This window comes from Semicossyphus pulcher, unplaced genomic scaffold, assembly GCF_022749685.1.
Source record: "Semicossyphus pulcher isolate SPU_LCO1_2020_fin unplaced genomic scaffold, fSemPul1.0.p SCAF_13, whole genome shotgun sequence".
NCBI classification, from domain to species: domain Eukaryota; kingdom Metazoa; phylum Chordata; class Actinopteri; order Labriformes; family Labridae; genus Semicossyphus; species Semicossyphus pulcher.
This window is the reverse complement of record NW_027211637.1, coordinates 27796124-27816920: the sequence shown is the minus strand read 5'-3', so window position 1 is coordinate 27816920 and position 20797 is coordinate 27796124. Positions and strand designations below refer to the sequence as shown.

Sequence of the window (20797 nt, the reverse complement as noted above, 5' to 3'; positions counted from 1 at the left end):
GTGGATTTGATTCACTTCTTGTAAAACGCAGCCGATACACGGCTGATATTGTAAGGGTGTAAAAGGATTGTGTAATAAGCACGGAGCACAGACGGGTGGCGGTGCTTTATGGGAACTATCAGCGAGGTCGGAATGCGTCTTGGACCAGTCAGATCTGCGGCCGAGGCTCCCTGTTGTAGGATAATCAATCTGGATCATCAAAGCTCTCTGCAGCGTATCACCGCGCTGCCAGAGGCTGTAAAATGTAACATGCATGCAGTCATAAAGTTGAAATACTCCGCACAGAGAGGACAGGACTTGGCTGCGTTTCCTCTGCAGCCTGGCACAAGCTGCTGCGATGCCAGGCCACGAATCCAGTCACTGGGCAAATATCTGACTTTCTTTGAGCAGAAAACCCTCAATGCAATAAAAAGCAGGCACACATGCGTTTTAATGTGAGTGCCAAAGCTGCTGCCATAGAAACTCAAAGGCTGCACTCAGCGCTCGCACGTCCAAGTGGAGCTTTTGTCCTCATAACAAGCTTTCATAAAACACGGGCTGGCACCCAAACGGATCACAGGCTCGGCTGTTGACTCTGTTAGAGACAAAAGTATCAACAGACTTCAATGAGCTTCAGTTGTACGGCTCTGAGAGGAGTCCAGGACTTAAATAATTTATTACTCATTCTTACTAAATGGTTTCAAAAAGACCTGTAGATCCGCATGTCAAGATTGTTTCTGTTTTATTACACGGCTGTGTTAAATGCTTGATTCTGATCTGGTTAATCACAGCATTCCTATGTCAGCTATTTCTCGATAACAGGCCGTTGCTATGAATAACAGACCGTTGCTAGGGATGCGTCTGTCTGTTGACAGAGAGAAAAAAAGCAAAGAGACGAAACAGCAGAGAGAAATCAAATAGGTGAGACAAGACCTGCTCATACATTACTGACTACAGCAGGACATTTTTCTTTATTAATCGACTTATTTGGTCCAAAACATCAGAATAAAGTGACTATTTTTAGTACTGCTTCTGTATTTTGTTATATATATATTTATTTAATTTTATGTCCTTTATATTTAATACATACCCCTTTTTAAATGGAGCCCCTCGGCTAAAGAATTTCACACAGCTGTACTTGTATAACCGGAGAGACAATAAATATCTTAAGTCTTGAATCAAACGTAAATCACAATTTCCAGGAGCAAAGGTTGACGTATTCGTAACACTTATTTTGTCTGACAACCGGTCAAGAAGTCAGATATATTGGTGGTTTATTAAAACATTCTCCAACTATATAAACGTTATATACAGTATATCAATTATATATATATATACTGTATATACAGTATATATCCACTATCATAAACGACCAAGAAAACCAGCAAATATTGACATTTGAGAAGCTGGAGCCTGTGAGTGTTTGCTTATATATGCTATCCAAACATGTTCTAGTTTCTTTTATGTTTAAATTTGTGTTTTATTTTTATCATTTACTGTGTCGTATTACACACACACACACACACAAATCAAATACCCAGTTTAAAATGTTTTAAATGGCATCTTTTTCTTCTTCCGTATTTAAAAAAACATTTAAATTAATATGAAAAATGCAGAAGTTGAACAGCTGGATAAACGATGTCATCTACTTCCCTTCACATTCTTGTAAAGCATCATTAGATAACTTTAGTGCTGTTTTTGTGCTACATAGATAACAAAGGATTTATTGATTTAAAGTGTAAGTGCTCTTTAGAGTTTCCTCATCGCGCTTGTGTAAGCTGCATACAGGCGAATGACTGGCTCTAATATCGTATCACAAAGTCCTCTTGTATGTATGTACAGGTGTTAAACTAGACTGAAGGTAAAAAAAAAAAAACTTTGTGAAGCTCAAACATCCAAGTAACAGTAAGAAAAACACCTTCTTTTTCTGAGTTGGGAGGGGAGAGATTAATCGATTTATTGTTTAGCTCTATAGAAATGTCTATTGTAACTGTACTTCAAAGTGCAACACGAGCAACAACAGTCAGAAGCTGCATGTATTTAGCCAACAGATGCAGCATCACTGCCCCCCTGAGGCCTGCACTACATTTACTCTGTCACTGATCTCACTCTTTCCACATTCACAGCCAATAAAACAAGTCATCACCTGCACTGCGGCTACATTGAAATTCTCTGGCAAAGAGGAATTACAGTGTTGGTTATTTGATGTCAGAAACAAAAGAAGAATCAGCAGCAGTAGGTCAGATACTGTATGACTAAAACCATGCTTTCCTCAGAAACCTGCACTGTTTACGTCTCTCCCCTGGTGACTAACATTAATGACGTGGTGCCACAGACGGCAGTGAAATGATTGAACCCGGCCTCTACCTGTTTCCCTGCCCAAAGCTACAGTGACATCAACATTAGTCCGTTTACAGTGTGTGCACGTACACACAATCAAACTCACCTGCAAGAGGGTCTAAACCTGCCTCAAGGTGGTTTAACAACGAGCGACTTGTTTCCGGCTCACACTGTGGGCTAACTCATGAGCTAACTGCACAAAACCTGATGCAAAAAACGGAGCCCCAAAAATAAAAATACAAACAGTGTCAAAACGAAAACGAGTATCACAAAGAGATGAAGAGGCTAAAGGTAGTAGGAAGGTAAAGGATGTGTAAGGGTGGGTGAAACAACAAAATGTGGGTTTAATCTGATACTAAGTAATACAAGGATCAGGATGACCAACACAGATAGTTTGTATTGTTAAAAACAGCTGATGTATTATTATGTAAGAGAGAGAATATGAGGTAAAAAATAATAGGTTATATCTGCACACGATGTTTTGGAAATGAGACATTTCTTTACCATCCTCTGTAAATTAACAAATCACGTACAGGACACTTGTCATACGAAGTCTTTTAGAATGAATACCAAAATCTATATAAAAAACCAATTGGTACTAATTCACATTAGAAAGCACACTGTGCACAGATTGAATATAACATGCTGATAATGTGAATTCCTTGAAACTAAAGAGACGATTCTCGCAGAGAACAGAGACACAAATAATGCAGCACTGAGAGAAGTGTTCAGGAGCGCAGGATCTGATCTAACGTCGTAAATCCACATTCTTTTTTTCTCCAATCTTTTTACACTACGATGAAAAACAATAAACAAGGGGCGCTGATTTAGCTCGGCTTAAATCACACATCCCATTCACAGAGCTTCAGGACACTATCCACTGACCTCTCTTTCATTAAAATATGTTCGTACTGTTCATACTTTGCAGGTCAATCCACCCACGCTTGCTTCTGTGTCATGTCTGTGTCATGTGTCATTACTATGAGTCAAGACTGAGAAACTGTTAAACATCTGACAATGAAACACATCGGTGGCTAGGGCTGGGACAAAATATGGATATGGCAATATATCATCGTCCTGACTCGTGCAATACAATTATCGATATTGATATTTTCATTCACAAATATTCGCCCCCCTGAACAGATTTTCCTGCGATTTTGACTCACAGCCTCACTACTTCACGACTCCTTGTGGTGGCGCTCATGACATGAATGAGGGTAACGTGAACGGAAATTAATTGTCCGACATAATTTATCAATTGTTGCAGAATCGCTGTATCGTGATATTATCGTTATCGTGGGCAACGTATCGCGTATTGTGAGTTACCCTGCAATTCCCACCAGCTACTATTCCAACTATTTATATTAATATTTATGTGCTGAAGCAAAATTACAGCGAGGCCACCACTTTCTCAGAGACAGAGGAGTTATGAAGAGACTTCAATTACTGATTTTTAAATGACTAACTAGCTCTGCTACGCTAAGACAGATGGAAATAAATGAACAGTAATGTTTCTGTCACCTGTTCGCCTCGTACATGTAGCTATGTACCACAATATCATGCATGTAAAGTCGCCCTTTGTTGCTTAATTAAGACCTCTTTTACATCAACATCAGCCAGAGTCGTTGTTTTAGCCGACTCATAAAATAGCTAGCTATGGCTGATGACATATGCTAGCAACACGTGTCATTTCCTGGACAATTCAGTGATCATGAGCTAGAAAAGAGAAGCCTACTTTTGTCTAAAGTTAAAGGCCTGTTGTTTAAAAAATCATTAAAATGTTGTGTGGCAACATAATAGTTAGTTGTAGCTCTTGGGCTCAAGAGTTTCTTATTGTGTCTTTTAGCTAACTTGTTGTTTTTAAGAGCAAGAGATCCAGACCCATGTCACAGCGTCCTCCTATGCCACAACATGAACCTGATGACTGTCTGCCCTATTTCCATGCCCCGCGTTTGGCAGCCGAGCGGATCAGGATCCTGCAGGCCTCGTTCGGGCTCTCGGCATCTGTCAACAGGAATATAAAAACACTTCCTGTGGCTGCAGGAAGTGCTGAAGTGGCACAGAGTGTTCCTGAGTGAACTCATCATTAAATGAGATTCAAGGGATCAGTCGGCAGGACGGAGCGGGCTGCCGTGCACAAAGTACACACACATACACACACATACACACACTGCTGGCTGGAGAGTGAATAGGAAATCCATAAATACATTCCCAGGGTGGTGCTGAGCAGATAAAGGTGATGCAAAACAATGAGATCATGATGGGATTATATCGTGGGATGCTACACTTGCACAAGGCATCATGGGACAAATGGAGGGGAGGTGAGGTTATGGAAAAGAGAAAAGGGTGTGGCAGAGCAGTGCGAGTCACTGGGTGTGTCTGCGTGTGGTTTAAAGGGGTGGTGTGTTTTGGTTTGATGAGTCTGAGAGACGGTGTTTTTTTAAATGAGCTGGAAAGTCACGCGAGTATTTTTAGTGTGAAAGAACTCACCAGCAGATCGATGGCTTCTTTGCGTCCCAGAGATGCGTGCTCCACCTTCTCGGTGCCGGGGGTGAGGATGTAGGGGCTCTGACCCGCACAGGGCTTCATGTTGGGCAGACTGAGCGACCGCATGTCCTTCACACCCTGCTCCACCTTCAGCTCATCACCTACCCGTGCTGCATGGAGGGAAAAAACAAGAGGTTGAGCAGTCTGGGAAAAGAGAAGCCCTAAAGTCTGAAAACCTGCACAGTCCTCAAAGATTTTTATGCATGTTTTCAATACGAAGATTTTGTGTCTAGATGTTTTTTCGTTTCAAGCTCACTTTTCTTTCTTTTCAGCTCGAGTCATCTTGAACTGACACCACACCCAAGGTATTGGGCTGACTGTTTAACAAGCTCCTACTAACATTACAGGAGGGATAATACAATACAAAGTAAGGACAAACTTAGACCTTAGTTAAACCTGAAGATTTTTCTCTGGACATTTAAAGGCAAAGGGAAACAAGTTGTGAGTACACTTCTGACACCTTTAAGTTGCTGTGGCAAACTAGCTTTCGGTAAGCTGCCATATTTTTACTCATCAAGCAGATAAAAAGCAACATAAGCATTCCTTCTGAGCTTTGTTTCTGGCCACCTGGCAAATTCAAGTGTCGTATTAGCTCCGTTTTGGTCTCCATTAACAACTGAGGAAAAAATCTGCCTCTTCAGCTGCTAAATTCTCCACTTTTTTAATCAGCCAGCTTAACTTTGCTGCTTTTAAAGTAGCATACAGTCCTATTGTAAGGGCTTTTTTTGCTGCGGCGGAGAGAAACACAGCTATGAGAGTGTCAGAATAAATCTATAATAATATAAAATGGAATATTCCAAATATATAGCTAAAAGATGCAAAACTGCAGGTTGTACAGTCATTTTAATTTTTTTTTTAGCAGCTGTAACAAAAAATGAGGGCATTGAGACTGAATCAAAACATTGAGTGATCTCTGTCTCATACAAGAAGCCATGTAATCTCTTGTAAACAAAGAAAAACACTGATCGCTGCTGCTTTAATATTTGTTTAGGAAGAAAAGCGGGAAAAAAGTGTTGTAAAGTTATTATAAAAACAAAACAGAGCAGAACAATACATCGTGAAAAGCTCTTAACCCTCCAGCCACGTGACCAAACAGCTGCAGACTGTCCGCCCTCGACCTCGGTGCTGCGGTCTGAATGTAACTCCAGACTGCGGTCGGGAGGTGCCAGTGTGGAGGGTGACAATTTCAAAAGAATAGCAGTTAGTCATGGCACAGGATCTCTTTTATGGACGGCTTTAATGGGCCTTTGATCCAGAGACGTTACTGCAGTGATCGCAGAGAGGGGGCACCATTCCCAGTTTCCACTGAGGCATCATGGGAGAGAGAGGGAAACTTCTTCTTGCACATTGACATTTTCAGGAGAGGTTCTGACTTGAGGACACTCCTTTTCCCTCCTGGCCTGAGACACGGCTGTGAGAGGAAACTGGACCACGCCATCTGTCCTGCTCAGTCATTGTTTAAGGGTACACAGATAAGAATAGCGTGACGTCTAAAATACACCGTGTCTGCAGAGTAACCAGACTGTAAGGCTTCTGACTGTCTATGAACAGCGTGATCGCTATCGCTGCTTATGTAATTTATTCTACAAGTTTATGGTGTAAAGTTTGCCCACAGTCCTTACACATATGTGCAACAACTGTATGATAATATATTTGATTGTATTTAAAGAAAAAATAACTTGAAGGCCAGCTCCAGCAGCAGCTCTGCTTGAAATAATAAATTGTTTCTATAGGTTACACATAATGATATGCATAGCATCAGCCCGTCCATTAACAGGATTGGCTCCTTAGGTTTGTGACGTCTCAAACCTGCCAATCTGAAAACGTGTTGTTCAGCCTGTCCTTGGTACACTGCAGTTTAAAAGCAGACAGGCCCAGCCATGGAGATGACTGCTGATGTTGTCCCTGATATGTCTTGTAGCTCATGAAGAACACAACATGGAGATGTTTATAAGGTTAAAGGCTTGATTTTCACTGGAGGGGGTCTCTAAGGATGCAAACATTGCCACATTTTTCTGATTTGCATAAAGTGCAGATCAATTTGGATAAACACGGGCTGATGCTGGGCTGTTTTTATACATTTTGTACACTGTACGTGTGCAAAGTAATTGAGTGCAAAACAAGCAAGTGTTCTTGCTGCAGCGGACATATTGGTTCAACAGAGGACAAATTCCAAAAAAATTCCGCAAGAAGACGACTATGTATAAAAACAGGTTTAAAACTCCCAAATTTATGTCTGTAAAGAAACGGTAGAAACGTGTCTTCTTAATCTGCATTTTCAGCTGCTTGAAACACGGGACCTGACCTACTAAAGGTCAGAAATAAATACATATTTGTGGCGGCAGTTTGGCTCAGCGGTTAAATTGTGCGTCCCATGTACAGAGCTCTTTGCTGCATGTCATCCCACTCTCTCTCCCATATATCCGACTCTATCCACGGTCCTATCAAATAAAGGCAAAGACTTTAAATCTGCCTAGCACCTGTTTGTAAGAATATTCCAGTCCCGTCCTCCCTTGTTTTGTTTTGTGCCTCAAAACGGGGAATGGATTAAAATATAAGTAACAACAAGTCTCATGTGGCATTCTTACCTTTGACTTTGAGGTAGTGTCCTCCAAACCGGTAGGCCTCGAAGTTAAGGGACAGCGGCGTGTTGGACTGATCCAGGAACAAGTCGACCCGGGACAGCTCGATGCCGTTCCTCTCGAACACTGGGCCCAGAACCTCTCTGGAAACAAACATGAATTGATGGTTACTGACGGTTCAAATCAAACTTCTGCAGTGCGTTTTCACGCCGCCTCTCCTCCTCCCCTCTTACCTCAGGGTTTTCTTTTTCATTGCAGGTACGATTTCTGTGTTTATGTCCACGTTGAGATCAAACTTGAGGCTGAAGCACTCCTTGCTGGGGTCCTGCAGGGGGAACAGACACGCTGTTAGTTTACACAGGTGGGGCTGCAGCTCTGCTCGAGCTGTATGCGAGCTCTCTGCAGGTCCACAGGGGGGCTCCTTCTGACTACGCTGCCAGACGGAGAGCAGCCTGGGAGATACCATTCTGTCAGGCCTTTGTTGCAGAGAACAATGGTGCTGCTCTGGTGTTACACAACTGTCTGCTGCTGTCAGACACAAAAAACATGCTTCTACACATAAAGGTGAAGAAGCTGCAGACTCCAGGAACAGATGTGAAACTGTTGTGTCACTGGGGGGACTTTTTCCATGTTGCACAACGCAGCCTACGTGTCTGTATGATTACTTACATCAGTGTGTCGTCTCCGTGGCTTCTTCTTCACCAGCTTCATCCCCCCTGGTTTACGCTCCCTGAGAAGCATTTATACACACATTAGCATGACTTTTATACCTCAGAAAAAGCAAACTTATGAAAAACAGCCTGTTTAAAACACTTTATGTGATCAGAATCTGTCTGAAGACACATTTCATGGCTTTAACTCATCCTAAGTGTGAAAGGACGAGAGCTCTGCTGACAAACAGAACACAAGCGATGATATCACAGAGGGGTTACCCACCCGCGGTCGTTGCTCCCCTCATCCTCTTCCTCCAGGTCGGAGGGGGGGCTGGTGCGCGGGGGACAGGAGCGCGTGGACACGTTCCGAGCCAGGATGGAGGCTAAAGGTCAAGAAAACACAGCAGTTACTCCGTCTGTTTGATCACAGCTAAAGCAACCTTGATTTTCAAGATTTAAACAATCGGTTCAATTAAAAAGAAACTGATTTTCTCTGCTGCCTCTCGTCTTATTCAGTCATGCAGACAGTTTGTTCGGTCCAAGCTTTGAGATTCTTGCCTCCACCAAATTACAATGACAGGAATTTTAATTTTTCAGTGTGACGTTCAAATTAAAGATTTAAATAAATGTCTGTTAAATCAACAAATTATCTTCAAGAGGAGAATTTCCCTCACAGTCACTATCACTGAATGAGGTAACACAATGGTGATTGAGCCTATATCCCACTGATGAAAGCCTTTGCATCTACAGTATTATGGACTGGGTGTGTGGTGCGACTTTCAAGGAAAAAAATGCCCAGTTAGTGACGCGTAAATCAAGAGTTACAACCGGAGCCAACCGTGGACGTCACACATGCAACACTGTCTGGATATCTGGGAAGTGTACGCCCACAGTTGCCGTTTATCGTCATAGGTGCCTCCAAAGAGAGCGAAAATTAGATCTTCTATTAGCACTTGAATAAAACATAAGAAAAGTAAAAGTATCATCTTTGATCAGAGGTTTATCATCACGTTTAACTCCTTAAATCTGCTTGGATAGGGAAAAGATGCTCCCTATAACACCAGAATTGCCTTTAAATCATCACATTTCAAAGTTTACTTTAGGGCAGAAATAATCCAGTAAAAGTTGTCTTAACATTAGTGAGTACACAGCAAAAATGAACAGCTAACAGCTAATTCGGCACGCTTATAATGATGCCAATTTGTATAATGTGGAAAATATACAGGCTTAAAGTAAAGGGTTAAAGTTGAAGCCTCGGGCCGGAAGTGTCAGACTAAGAGAACCTGCTCTGGAGAGTTTTATTATGGACAGAGTAGAAAGCCGTTCCAATAAAAACGGTTCACAGCGAGGTCTGTGGATCATCCAGACTTCTTCTGAGGCTCTGAGCACCACTAAAGGAATTCACTTTCCCTCCATTGATTCGGGGTGAAGGCAGAAATCTCAGGGATTAGCACCAACCGGGATTGATTCCAGACCTCTGAATCACTGTGCACATTCATGATTTTTACTGCATTTTCACTGCATTTCCACGAAGGAAAGTTTCTCCCACTTGATAAATCGACAAATCAGAACTTTGTTGGCCAGATTGAGAATGCGTCATCTGCATGCAAAGCTTCTTTCCTACCTTGCTAGATCCAAAAGCGAGAAAAATAAAGCTGCAAAAATGTTACAAGTCGATTTAGTAACAACTCTGAAACTTAAACTCGTGTCTTTCTCCTTAAAAGTGAAATGCTCCAAAGAACTACTTTAGCTTGTATATCTGCTGAAACATGAACGTAAAGTTGTGTCAAATGAATGATGAAGATAAACCAACTGGAATGAGTTACTTGGACGAACCAAAAGTTACAGTTTGTCAGAATTGTTGATTTTTTCTATAAACTTCACATGAAAAATATGAGAAGGGAAAAATGTTTGTTTACATTTTTTGCCTTATTTAGACTAAAGCGAGTCCCTCCAGTGTCCCTGATATTTACACAGTGAAATCCTGCGATGAGGTAATGTGCATGACATCACGAGGACGATCAAATACCTTGAGGTTGTAAGTCAAATCGGGGGTGCCGGTCAAAGTGCATGTTGTCTGTGTTCTCTGAATGGCAGCGTGAGTCACATGACTCACACAGGTGAAGGGGGCTTTTGCTATTCAGGTCCTGGCAGTCTGGGTGGTGGCAAACCTAAGAGCAGAAACAGGGAGACACAGAGAGAGAGAGAGAGAGAGAGAGAGAGAGAGAGAGAGAGAGAGAGGGGAAGAGGGGAAGAGGAGAAGAGAAAGTCAGGTCACATAACTGCAGAGCACACGAGGCAGGAGATGTTTCTCCCAATCCGATACAGATGCAGATACATAGATTTGAGTGTTGGCTAACAGCAAGTACGCCTCCTATAGCAGTCTCATAAAAATATATACATGTTATTATTACATTTTAATAACTCTAGGCTGAACTGCTGCCCAGTATGCATGTGCAATAAATCCGTATCATTATTGCATGACCCTGCTCAGAACACTGAAAGACTCCTAACCTAAAAACAAGCTGTGCACCTACTGTGGAAACAAGCTACGCTAACATTAGCCGCATTCCTGCTCGTACTCTCTCCTTTGACCTTTGTCCACCAAACATTTTACACGTGAAACTACTTTTTTAAATGTTTAAACCAATTTTGATTATCTTGAATTTGGGTTTTTAAAAATACAGACTAGAAATATGTGATGGGACAACACATGCTGACATTTTATAGACTTTCCTAACGTTAAACTCTCTGTTACCGTCGCACTTTTATAAGCAGCCCAAAGATAAATCATTCCTGCAAAGGCTGCAGGTTTGAAAGAAACCACTCGACTGTTAGGGGGGATAATAGATAACTTCAGATCAGTGCACTGACCGGCGTAGTTACCAATACTGCATTTTAGGCCGCACTGGAGGCATTTCCCAGGCTGGTATCAGTATGCAAACAACTCCACACAATAATATACAGAAATACTTTTAAAGCCTGCTCACAGTGAAAACAGTCCCACACATTCAGAATAAACAGCCGCCTGCCTCACTATTGTTTCTGCCACAATTAAATGACCACAAAGTCTGCCACGGGCATTCCTGAGGTTTGGTGACTCCCACCGCTCCGCCATCTGTCCCCCTCTGTGGGATGACAACTAATTGACTTAAAGTTAGTTTTTCACCTTGTGTGCTGATCCCGGGCCAGCCTACCCTTACATAATCCAAATTCCTACCAGAGGAAATGAGGCTATGAAATCGACCACAGGTCAGCGACTGGTTTGACTTCCAGACCGCAGAGCTCTGCAGCCGAGGCGACAGGCGGCAGAAGGCTGCAGGATTACGGCCCAGACAGATCAGGACCCCCCCCCTCGCCTCGCCCACCCTGCTGCTCTCTCCCTCACCTCACCATGGGGCCGGGTGGCACCAGGGCGCTCTACTACTGCTCCTCACCCCGCCCTCTGTCGGCTCAGGAAGCGAGGATGTATGGGGAGATACAATGGAGGTCCCGCTAATGTACTTCCTGTCATTGTTTCCATGTGTTCAGGAGGAGCAGTGTGTCTGTGCGTGTGTGCACAACGGGGGTTCGAGCGCAAGCAAGGGAATGCAGCCTTCATGTAAACACAACAACAATGCAAGAAGAGACGCCATCCCCTTAAAACAAACTGTTATACAGCCTGACTAATTTGGTGCAACATACGCGAATGCACGGTCACATGTGCAAGCTAAAAATAAGAGTTTAAGTGCAATGAAGTTACTCAGATTTCAACACAGATTACTCTCTCTCTGGTACTCTACCGTCATATTCTGCAGACTGGAGCAGGAGTCGCCGCCACTCCTGCAACTCGGCTCTGTTTCCATGCCAGCAGGCACCCAGGACCCCAATAAACATCCGACGCGCCCCCTCGTTGGCCTGCTATTAACTCCGCAATGTGCCCCTTCGAGCCACGCTGACGATCTGCCTTATTAATCCACTCCTCTCAATGTCTAGCCAGGTATAATCACAGATTTTAAAGAGCAGGTCGAAGGGCTGGAAGAGGACAGGAGGAGGGAGGGAGGGAGGGATAGGGTTAAGGAAGGGTGAGGAGTCCCAGTAGAGATATAAACCCAAGACAGGAAGGAGAAAAAAAGGTCCATCCAGAAGCTTTTCAGAAGTACAAAGCCCCCCTAATCTTGCTGCCTAATTGGTGCCTGCGCTCTGTCAAAGCCATCTGACGGTCCTGCAGAGATTAAACAGCCCCGCTCTGAGCTCGGCAAGCAGGGTCTTCTCCTCTTTTTCCCTCTCTCTGCCTTTCTTCTCTGTCCTCTGCCACCACCAGCACCGGCTCCTCCCTTCCGCTCATACACCCAGGATCACTGTACCCAGGCAGAGCCCCCGACCAGAGGGAGGTTTTAAATAGAAAGAGACGGAGAGGCAGGAGTCAGCGAGGCTCAGAGAATGGCCCTGTTAACTGCCGAGGGCATGACATGCTCTCCTGCAGAACGAACAACTGCTGACTTTGATAGCTGTGGCTCATTTCTTTCAGTTATGATAACATTGTACCAACTAAAGTCAGCGCCGAGGTCTTGGGACATGGTGACACCGCTTCAAACAACTGTGACAAACAAGAATAACAAGCACACCGACCCCGACAGTGTGGTTGGTTGTGTGCTCTGGCATGTGTGTCCGGCCTTCATGTCATCAAACAGATTTCCATCCCATTTATCTTATAGGGGCGGGTTTTATACACTTGCTGAGCGCCATTGAGGCATATCTCTAACAAATACCGGTTTTTCAGACCCAGGAAGACCTGCTAATTGATGCCAATTGTCTCTGTTCCCATTGCCAGTGAAGTATACTCCTGACGGTCTCTTTTTTGCTGCGTCACCGTCTGACGTCACAAACGCACAATGTTAGTAAACAGTGAAGATGTTACGGTGCGTAGGTCTTTATTGTATGTTTTACTCATTCAGTCTGTGTGTCAAACTCAACAGCGACAAATTTGGAAAGATGTTCGAGCGCTGCTCGGATGGAGATGGGCGGATATGTAGCTGAGATGACAAGGAGTTGCGCCGGAGCTGCTGGAAAGGGGGCGGAGATTAGCGTGTCACACGGGTGTTGTGTTCCCATCAATGCCGATCGGAGCCGAGGCCCGGGTCTGAATGCCGATTGTGGCCTTTCCCATTTAGTAAAAAAGCCAGATGTTAGCGGGTGTTGGCGGGCTTTTTGACCAGTGGGAAAGCAGCTTAACAAAGATGGCTGCCACTGATGTTCAACGTTCTGAATCTGCTAACTAACACATCAGTATCAAACAAACTGCATGGTAGCTCAAGTCAAGTACAAATGCTAAGTGTTGGCTGCTTAATCGAGTCATGTAAAACATCTGTATTATGTGACACTAGAAGACACATGAATTGCACTTGGAACGCCTAGCAGCTTACCGCTACATCATATGCTGCCCATAGTGGCATTTTGTTCTGCACTGGTCGATAACTACGAACTGTAAGTGACTATCAATCAATAAGGCTTTATTTTATAGTACTTTTTATACATTCAAAATGTAGCACAAAGTGCTTTACATTGAAAGGAAAGCTTTTTGGAGTTATCTGGCACTTTGATTACCTTCAGGATCAATAAAGTTCTCTTATCTTATCTTAAAAACAATCCGCATCCCCACTCCCCATGTCGTGCAGAAGGCTCAATAAAAACATGATGTCAACAGAGAGCTCAGTAAAAACAGAAACTGAGGAAACGCTATCATGAATTGATAGTGAGGAAACACTGGAGGTAGGATTAAAATGTTAAGACTCAAAGTAGCAAAAAAGTTGAGAAAATAAATAAGACAATAAAACACGAAAAGGTTATCCATAAAAAGACACTAGACCAGCTGGGGAAGCTTTAGACATTCATCAGTGAGACACAAACATCACAAAGGATGCTAATGTTTCGACTGGTTGGGTAAAAAGACAACTCATTGCTTACAACTAAAAATGTTATGTTAGTTTTGTAGCCTGAGCACAGCCTGTAAGCAGTCTGCAGCCATGCTAGCCGCTAAACAACTGTAGACTGCAGCCAGCAATGTTAGCATGTAAAGCTAACATGCTCACAGTGCCCAGACTAACATGCTGATATTTAAAAGTGTAAAGATTACCAGGTCCACCATGTCACAGATCGGGGTTCACAGTGTCATAGCATGCTACCATTGATTAATCAGCAGTGACGACAACATTTACGTTGCACATACTTGCTCATAAATGATCAGAGAAATTAAAGATCTGACATCATGATGATGTAAGAAAGAAAAAAGTCAAGAAATTTCAAGTCAAGTCCGAAGAATTCATGAAAGTGGTGTGTTCATTTTTTAACAGGCCGAGGTCCTGTTCAGTCCTGTGCTGTGTGCGGTGAGTAGGACGGAGGAGGATCATGAGAACAGTATGAAACGAAGATATTTCACAATAATGTTGATGACGTTTGAAGTGTTGCAGGTTCAGAGGAGTGATGCGTCACTGACAGCGACAGCTTCGTGGCAGAAGCAAACATGTCACAATTACATCACCGACTCTCGCTTCTCTGAAGTCACCGTCGACCCATGCGCTCACATGTTCGTGTAGCAGAGTCAGATGGCCCATCGCACAGAGGTGCTATGTTCTCCAGGAGGTGTGCAGACGGGCCGCGGAGCCAAAGAGAGTCGAGCGAATCAGAAGCCATATTTAGACAATAGCTCAGATAGGTAGCCCTTCCTCGCGATGACGTTGGGGCGTTCACATTCCTGCTGCAGCTAAAGCAGCTGGAAATATCTGACGCTTCGGCCAAGACAAACGAGTGCATCATGGGAAGGAGAAAAGAGAACGCACCAAAAAGCAACACAAGGAAAAACGTCTAAAAGCCTTTAATCTCACATTCAAGACAAATACCTGAAGATACGCAGCTCAGAGTTTAAGCTGCGGATATGTGCAACAGGGATTTCTGCAATACTTGACATTCTTATCAATGAGAGGGATGATTGATACTCGGATAAGAGGACAACCTGACTTTCTTTATCCGGGATCTGGATCAGTTTTCCCTAACACAACACGGAGGAGGGTGGGAGAGAATGTGAGCGACCGTGCCGGACAGCTGACAGGAGGCCATGCGTGTTTGTGCTGCGAGCGTATGAATGTGTGCGAGACAACATGTGTCATGTGAGCGTGTGTCGCGTGTGTTCCCCCCCCCGCATGCCTGCTCTCAGATCTTGCCGGATTAGTAGGGGGGGTCAGGGGGTAGCATGAGTGCCTATAGATGAAACACACAAACACACACACACACACACACACCCTCCTGACAGCTGAGAACACACACCAGCGGTGCTTAGCACGTCCAAGTCCACGTGGCACCTGCTTATGCACCCTTGTTTCCACACATCCTGCAAACACGCCAGCACTCGCACTCGCACATGCATGGAGTAACAAACACAGGCATGCCCGCTCCACGCTGTGTCATCGATGAGCAGCGCAGTCGTCTCACAGCTGTAATAAAGGCGCTCTTGTTTGGAAGAAGATGACTGCAGTCCTCTGAGGTGAATCAGGATTACGACCTCAGCGCTTAATCCTCCAAACACTGGCACGCTACATCTGAAGGCACTCTGCAACACTTAGCACAGCCTCTGACACAAGATAAGAGCTTGATCTTCTTTGGTACAAACACACGGCTTCCAAGATCACAGCTGATGCTAAAGACATTAAAGCTTGGAACGGTTATAATGACGTTAAGGTCGAATGTCTTAAACATGATGTAGAATTAAGGATGCAGCTTGTGGCCTCAGACGAACAGGCCTGCAGTTACATTTGGCAGAAGCGTCCTCGCCACCATCACAAGTCTGGCTCCTGAGGACGATCTAAGATAAGTTCGTATGGGTTGCCACATCCTCGCATGCTGGAAAACCGGTGGGTAATCAGTCTTTGTCGGCGTTTGGAGTTTTATGACGCATTGAGGGAAAGGTCGCCGATAAATTCAAAACCCAGATTACAGATCTGACTCGACTCAAACAAGGCCCATCCATCACAGAGCTGCTTTAAAGAGCAGAGAGAGGAGCACAGTGATTATCTGTGCACTGACAAGAATACGCTGACAACATTCATGGTTTGTAAAGCCAAAACTTTACTGGCAAAACCTCCCGTCTGTTTATTACCCCCCCCTCAGCCCTCCCCCGGGTAACAGCTTGTCCTGCCAGAGCACACCTAGCGCTTATGCAACAGCATGCATCACAGTGCGCACATGTGTGTGTGTGTGTGTGTGTGTGTGTGTGTGTGTTTGCATCAGGTCAGAGCAGGAGTGAAGACTATGTGAGCTGTAGGCTATAGTTTCTCTCACAGCTAAGTGTCAGGGTGTATCGTCAGAGACATAAAGAGCCTTCCTGTGTTTGTTGATACAGTTTGAAAGCATCAAACCTCTATCATGACATCTAATCAGGTTTAACATCTGTCAGCGACTAATAGTTACACATCACTAAAAGTCAAAGATGTAGAGATTCGATTTAGGAGCTGCTCCAAAGATCCTGATGAACAACAGTTGAGTTGATAAGCTTCAAATATTCATATATGACTCTCCTGATGTTGACATGAGGGCTAGATCCTTTCTGTAGGCAAGAGGCACCACTCTGTTTGTTTTACTGGACTACAAAAACAGGCAGTGCACTCAGGGCTGGTGATAATGACGTTTCTCTGCTCTTGTTTTGTCCCTTTAAGCTCTCTCTTCTAATGCATGGGAGACCGTCGTGTTTTCACACAAAGTTTTAGACTTTAAGAAGAGAAAAAAACTGTGAGGATGATGTCTAAGAGGTTATTTTGGATTATTTATGTCTGCTTGAGTAGCCGACCTCTGTGAAAGAGCAGCACACAGTGGACGAGACGGTCTTGAACAAGGCTGGACCCCGTGCAGAAACCAGCTGACACAGAATACATAATACATTAATATACAATAAGATATTATCCGTTTGGTGACACTTGTCATTTGTATTAGTGGAAGCAATGTTCACTGCATGCTTAAAATATAGGAAGTGATATTTTCTACACTGATTGTTGAAGAAAGGAGGAGAGGTTACACGTTTTATAAAGTATTACCGTAAAATCTGGAATATAAGTCGCACTGGAATTCATAACAACGTGTTATTTCAACACTATTTCAATTTATTTTCATTTAAAACACTTTCAAAACACAAAAATTACAGCCTACCAACTGTTTTTGCCGTGTTGAGTTTACAGTCCTGCTAGCTACCGGTGCGGTAGTTGAGCTCAGCCTACGGTAACATCGATTGTTAGTGGAGGCTGCACTGGTGATCATGACGCCGCATGTCCGTGATGAAGCTTTAGCTAGATTATAGGTTAAATAGCTCTCTCATTTTATTCAGGTATATTGGTCGCACCTGCATAAAGGATGCAGGCCACTCTTTAGATGGAAAAAGTAGTAAAAGTGCGTCTTATACACTGGAGTGTTTTACCCACAGCTATGTCTAATGTTTTGGCTGTTGGAAACCAAGCGTAAAGGTGGACAAATTAATGTCAACATTAGAGACTGACTGCCCTGTTGTACGTATGGTATAGTAAAATAATAATATTAACAGAGCAGGCCAAAAGAGGAAATATTAATAAAGCTGTGTGGAGGTGTGGGTTCTGCAGGACAGGGTTAATGAACAATAAAAACATAACTGCATGTAAGAGAAAAACAGAAATACTCTTATCTTTATTGACATATTGTGAAGTTCCCACACATGTATTATTCAATAACACACACACAGCTGTTTGTCACAGCGGTGCCCACACCCACAAAGCAAACTGCACTCCCTGTCATTGTCCCGAGCAGCCGCATCATCAACCTCCACACATAAAAACACACACACACTATAGAGAACATGGAATAAAAGCCAACCTGAATCAACACGAAGCACAACAGCTTCATGTCGGGGACAATGGAGGAAGCAGGTTGGTTACATGGAGCTCTAACAGGCCAAACTTGTGTCTGAAAAGAGAAGCCTTATTGCACTCCAGTCTGTGTTGAGACTGCGGCTGACATCCAGCTACACTGTGTTTAATTACACGGGCCAACAGTAATGCTTACCATCACTCCACTCCCACTGAAAGGCTGCTCGAAGGTCCTGTCCTAACATGAAAGTCATCATTTGGCAACAGTAGAGCTTCTCCTCGGCAGTAAGTTATGTTAGCATTAGCGCCGCTCCTCATCAGGAGCTGCAGGAGGCGGCTAACGGTAGCTCTAACTCCAACATATCACTCTGTTTGCAGTCAGAAGTCTATCTTGCACAAAAACACAGAAAAAACTCAAGTGCATCCCGATAATCACACCTACGCTCGCAAATGATTGGTTAGCAGCAGACAGCAGCAGAGTCATGCACGGTCTTGTTCAAATAGAGCGTCTGCTGTGAAGTCAGTCAAACATCCAGACAGACTTTGGTCAGAGCAACTCACTCGGTCTGCAGCATCAAACTAATCAAAGACGACCCCAAGTCAGACACGAGGACACATCATCAGTGGTTCATAGTCTGCGCCTGAAAGGCACACAACCACTGTCTCGTTTTCACAGTCAAATACACTCGTGAGCTGACCTTTGACCTGTGCGTGTATCAACAGTTCCAAGTCTGCACAAACACAGGTGTTCTGTACCATGAGTCATGCAAATAAGGCTGAAGATTTCCACAGCTTAGTTTGCTTTCATCGCTGTAAAGGTGCAAATAACCATTATTTTCTTACTCCATGAACATGTTGATTATTAACACGATCAATCAGTTAGATGTTTAGTCAATAAGAATGTAAGTTTTACTATGTTGATAACTATGACCAAAAGCCCAAGATGACGTCCTCAGTTGTATTGTTTTGTCCACAAAGATAAAAATTAAAAATGAAGAAGCTGAAACTTGAGAATTTTTGCCTCTTTTTCTTTAAAGAAATCCTCAAACCAATCAATTGTTTATTAAAGTGAAACGCTCTCTTTGGCGGCACCTATGGCGATAAACGGTAATTGCGGGCGCACACTTCTCAGATATCCGGACAGGGTTGCATGTGTGACGTCCACTGTTGGCTCCAGTTGTAACTCTTGATTTTCCTCGCTGACGGTCGCTTTCCTTTTCAGACTGTTTGCTTCATCTGAGCGTCGAGTTTGTTTCTTTTTCTTTGGATTTTCGCTTATTGTTGAAGTTGTATCTGTAGTCATCCATCTTTTCTTTGTCTGTTCAGCCATAGTAGATTACTGTTTACTCGCAACACTTGCAGAGAGCGGAAAAAGCAGCCGCTTAGCTCCGCCTACCCTCTCTGGCAGACCAACCACTGCTGGCTGATGGAAAACGCGTCACTAACTGGGCGCCGCTTGTGACACCCAGTCTGTAATACTGCGAATGCAAAGGCTTTCATCAGTGGGTCATAAGTTCAATCACCATTGTGTTACCTCATTCGGAGATAGATAGAGACTTAACAGACATTTATTTACATACAAATCTTTGAGATTCGATCTTTAAAATAGTTTGCAATTAATTCATCTATTCAGCACTGCAGATATATCTTCACGCATTAGTTTAGCTTGTAAAAAAGTATATCCTTGATGTAACTGATCTTCAGTAAAAGTGACAAAATCAAAAATCACTGAGTCACTCCCTATCTATCCATTATTATTAATTTTCAGGATCACTTCTGTTGTTTTCACAAATTAATTACATTTTTAACTCACCATCATTAAAGGGCTGAACATTATAAATACTTTAATTAAGGTTTAATGTCGTAGTTTGTCTATGAATGTCAGAAAAAACTACAAATGTGTGCTGTTTTCATACCTACATCTTAAAAAACGTACAGCTAAAAAGCAAGAGTAATAGATCTGTGAACAAACCAATTACTTTGTTATTAATGTTGATATGTTGGAGGTTATTTAACGCTATTAATATTAAACATTTAACAGTTTAACAGCCTTTAAGTTAAAAGTAGATGATATCAGTGTTACATAAAAATACTCAAACTTTCCAGCATTGACATTTCTTCCTCCTGTTCTAAAACAACCTCTCAGACTCGGGCAGTAACTCACCTCACTGTTAAGTCTCTGTTTAGTTCTCAGCTGCATCTTATAATACAGTATCTGCTGCTGCATTAAGCGTGATTGATTGGTGAAGAGAAAGTTGAAAGCCTGCAGAGCGAGCATGCTTTTCATCAAGCTGTGCTGACAGACCGAGCCAGGTCGAACTCTGCTACATGTCCATGTTTTTTGCTACCTTTTACTCAGAGCCAATTTTCATTGTTCTCTCGGGAGCGGCGCACACGACCCCGTACGGCCTCCCTGTGTACGCTGGAGCGGGCCTGCTTTCCTAAACATTACACCGAGTAGCCATTAGCTGTGGCCCAGTAGGTGGGATTGAAAGCAGCGCAGAGAGGCTGCAGGAGATCAAAGAGGGGAGCCCGGGCAGGCCCGGTCCACTCTGATTTATTTTTCAATAAATACACGACGCATCTGTTGAGGAGTGGCACGGGAGAGGGCCGCTGCCGCTCAACGCTTTCTTCTGCCGCCATCTGTCCTCTGGCCGGGCGAGGAGGCGAAGAAGGAGAGCCAGGTTCTTGCTTTTTACTGCACCCGTTATGCAACAAGACTGCCTACCTGTTCCACATTAACCTACTCTGCCTCACTATGGTGCAGTCCTGAAGCCCAACACACACATGGAGTTACTCAAACAGAGGCACTTGTGTTTCATCCCCCCAGGAGAGT

At 43.5% G+C, this 20797-nt stretch overlaps 1 protein-coding gene across 3 annotated transcripts in view; it reads right to left on the bottom strand.

Annotated features, from left to right (window-relative positions):
• plekhg5b (pleckstrin homology domain containing, family G (with RhoGef domain) member 5b) overlaps positions 1 to 20797 on the bottom strand; it is a 79355-nt gene that overhangs the window by 20403 nt on the left and 38155 nt on the right. For 2 of the 3 annotated variants that reach the window (XM_069660580.1, XM_069660581.1), the window contains exons 3-8: positions 10131 to 10272; positions 8385 to 8484; positions 8118 to 8178; positions 7682 to 7773; positions 7455 to 7591; positions 4810 to 4976 (exon numbers count right to left, since the gene is read on the bottom strand). In XM_069660580.1, the coding sequence (XP_069516681.1) occupies positions 4810 to 4976; positions 7455 to 7591; positions 7682 to 7773; positions 8118 to 8178; positions 8385 to 8484; positions 10131 to 10272 (699 nt within the window). Of the gene's footprint in view, positions 1 to 4809; positions 4977 to 7454; positions 7592 to 7681; positions 7774 to 8117; positions 8179 to 8384; positions 8485 to 10130; positions 10273 to 11883; positions 11960 to 20797 lie in introns of those variants that run through there. The other variant, XM_069660582.1, reaches the window with a different exon arrangement.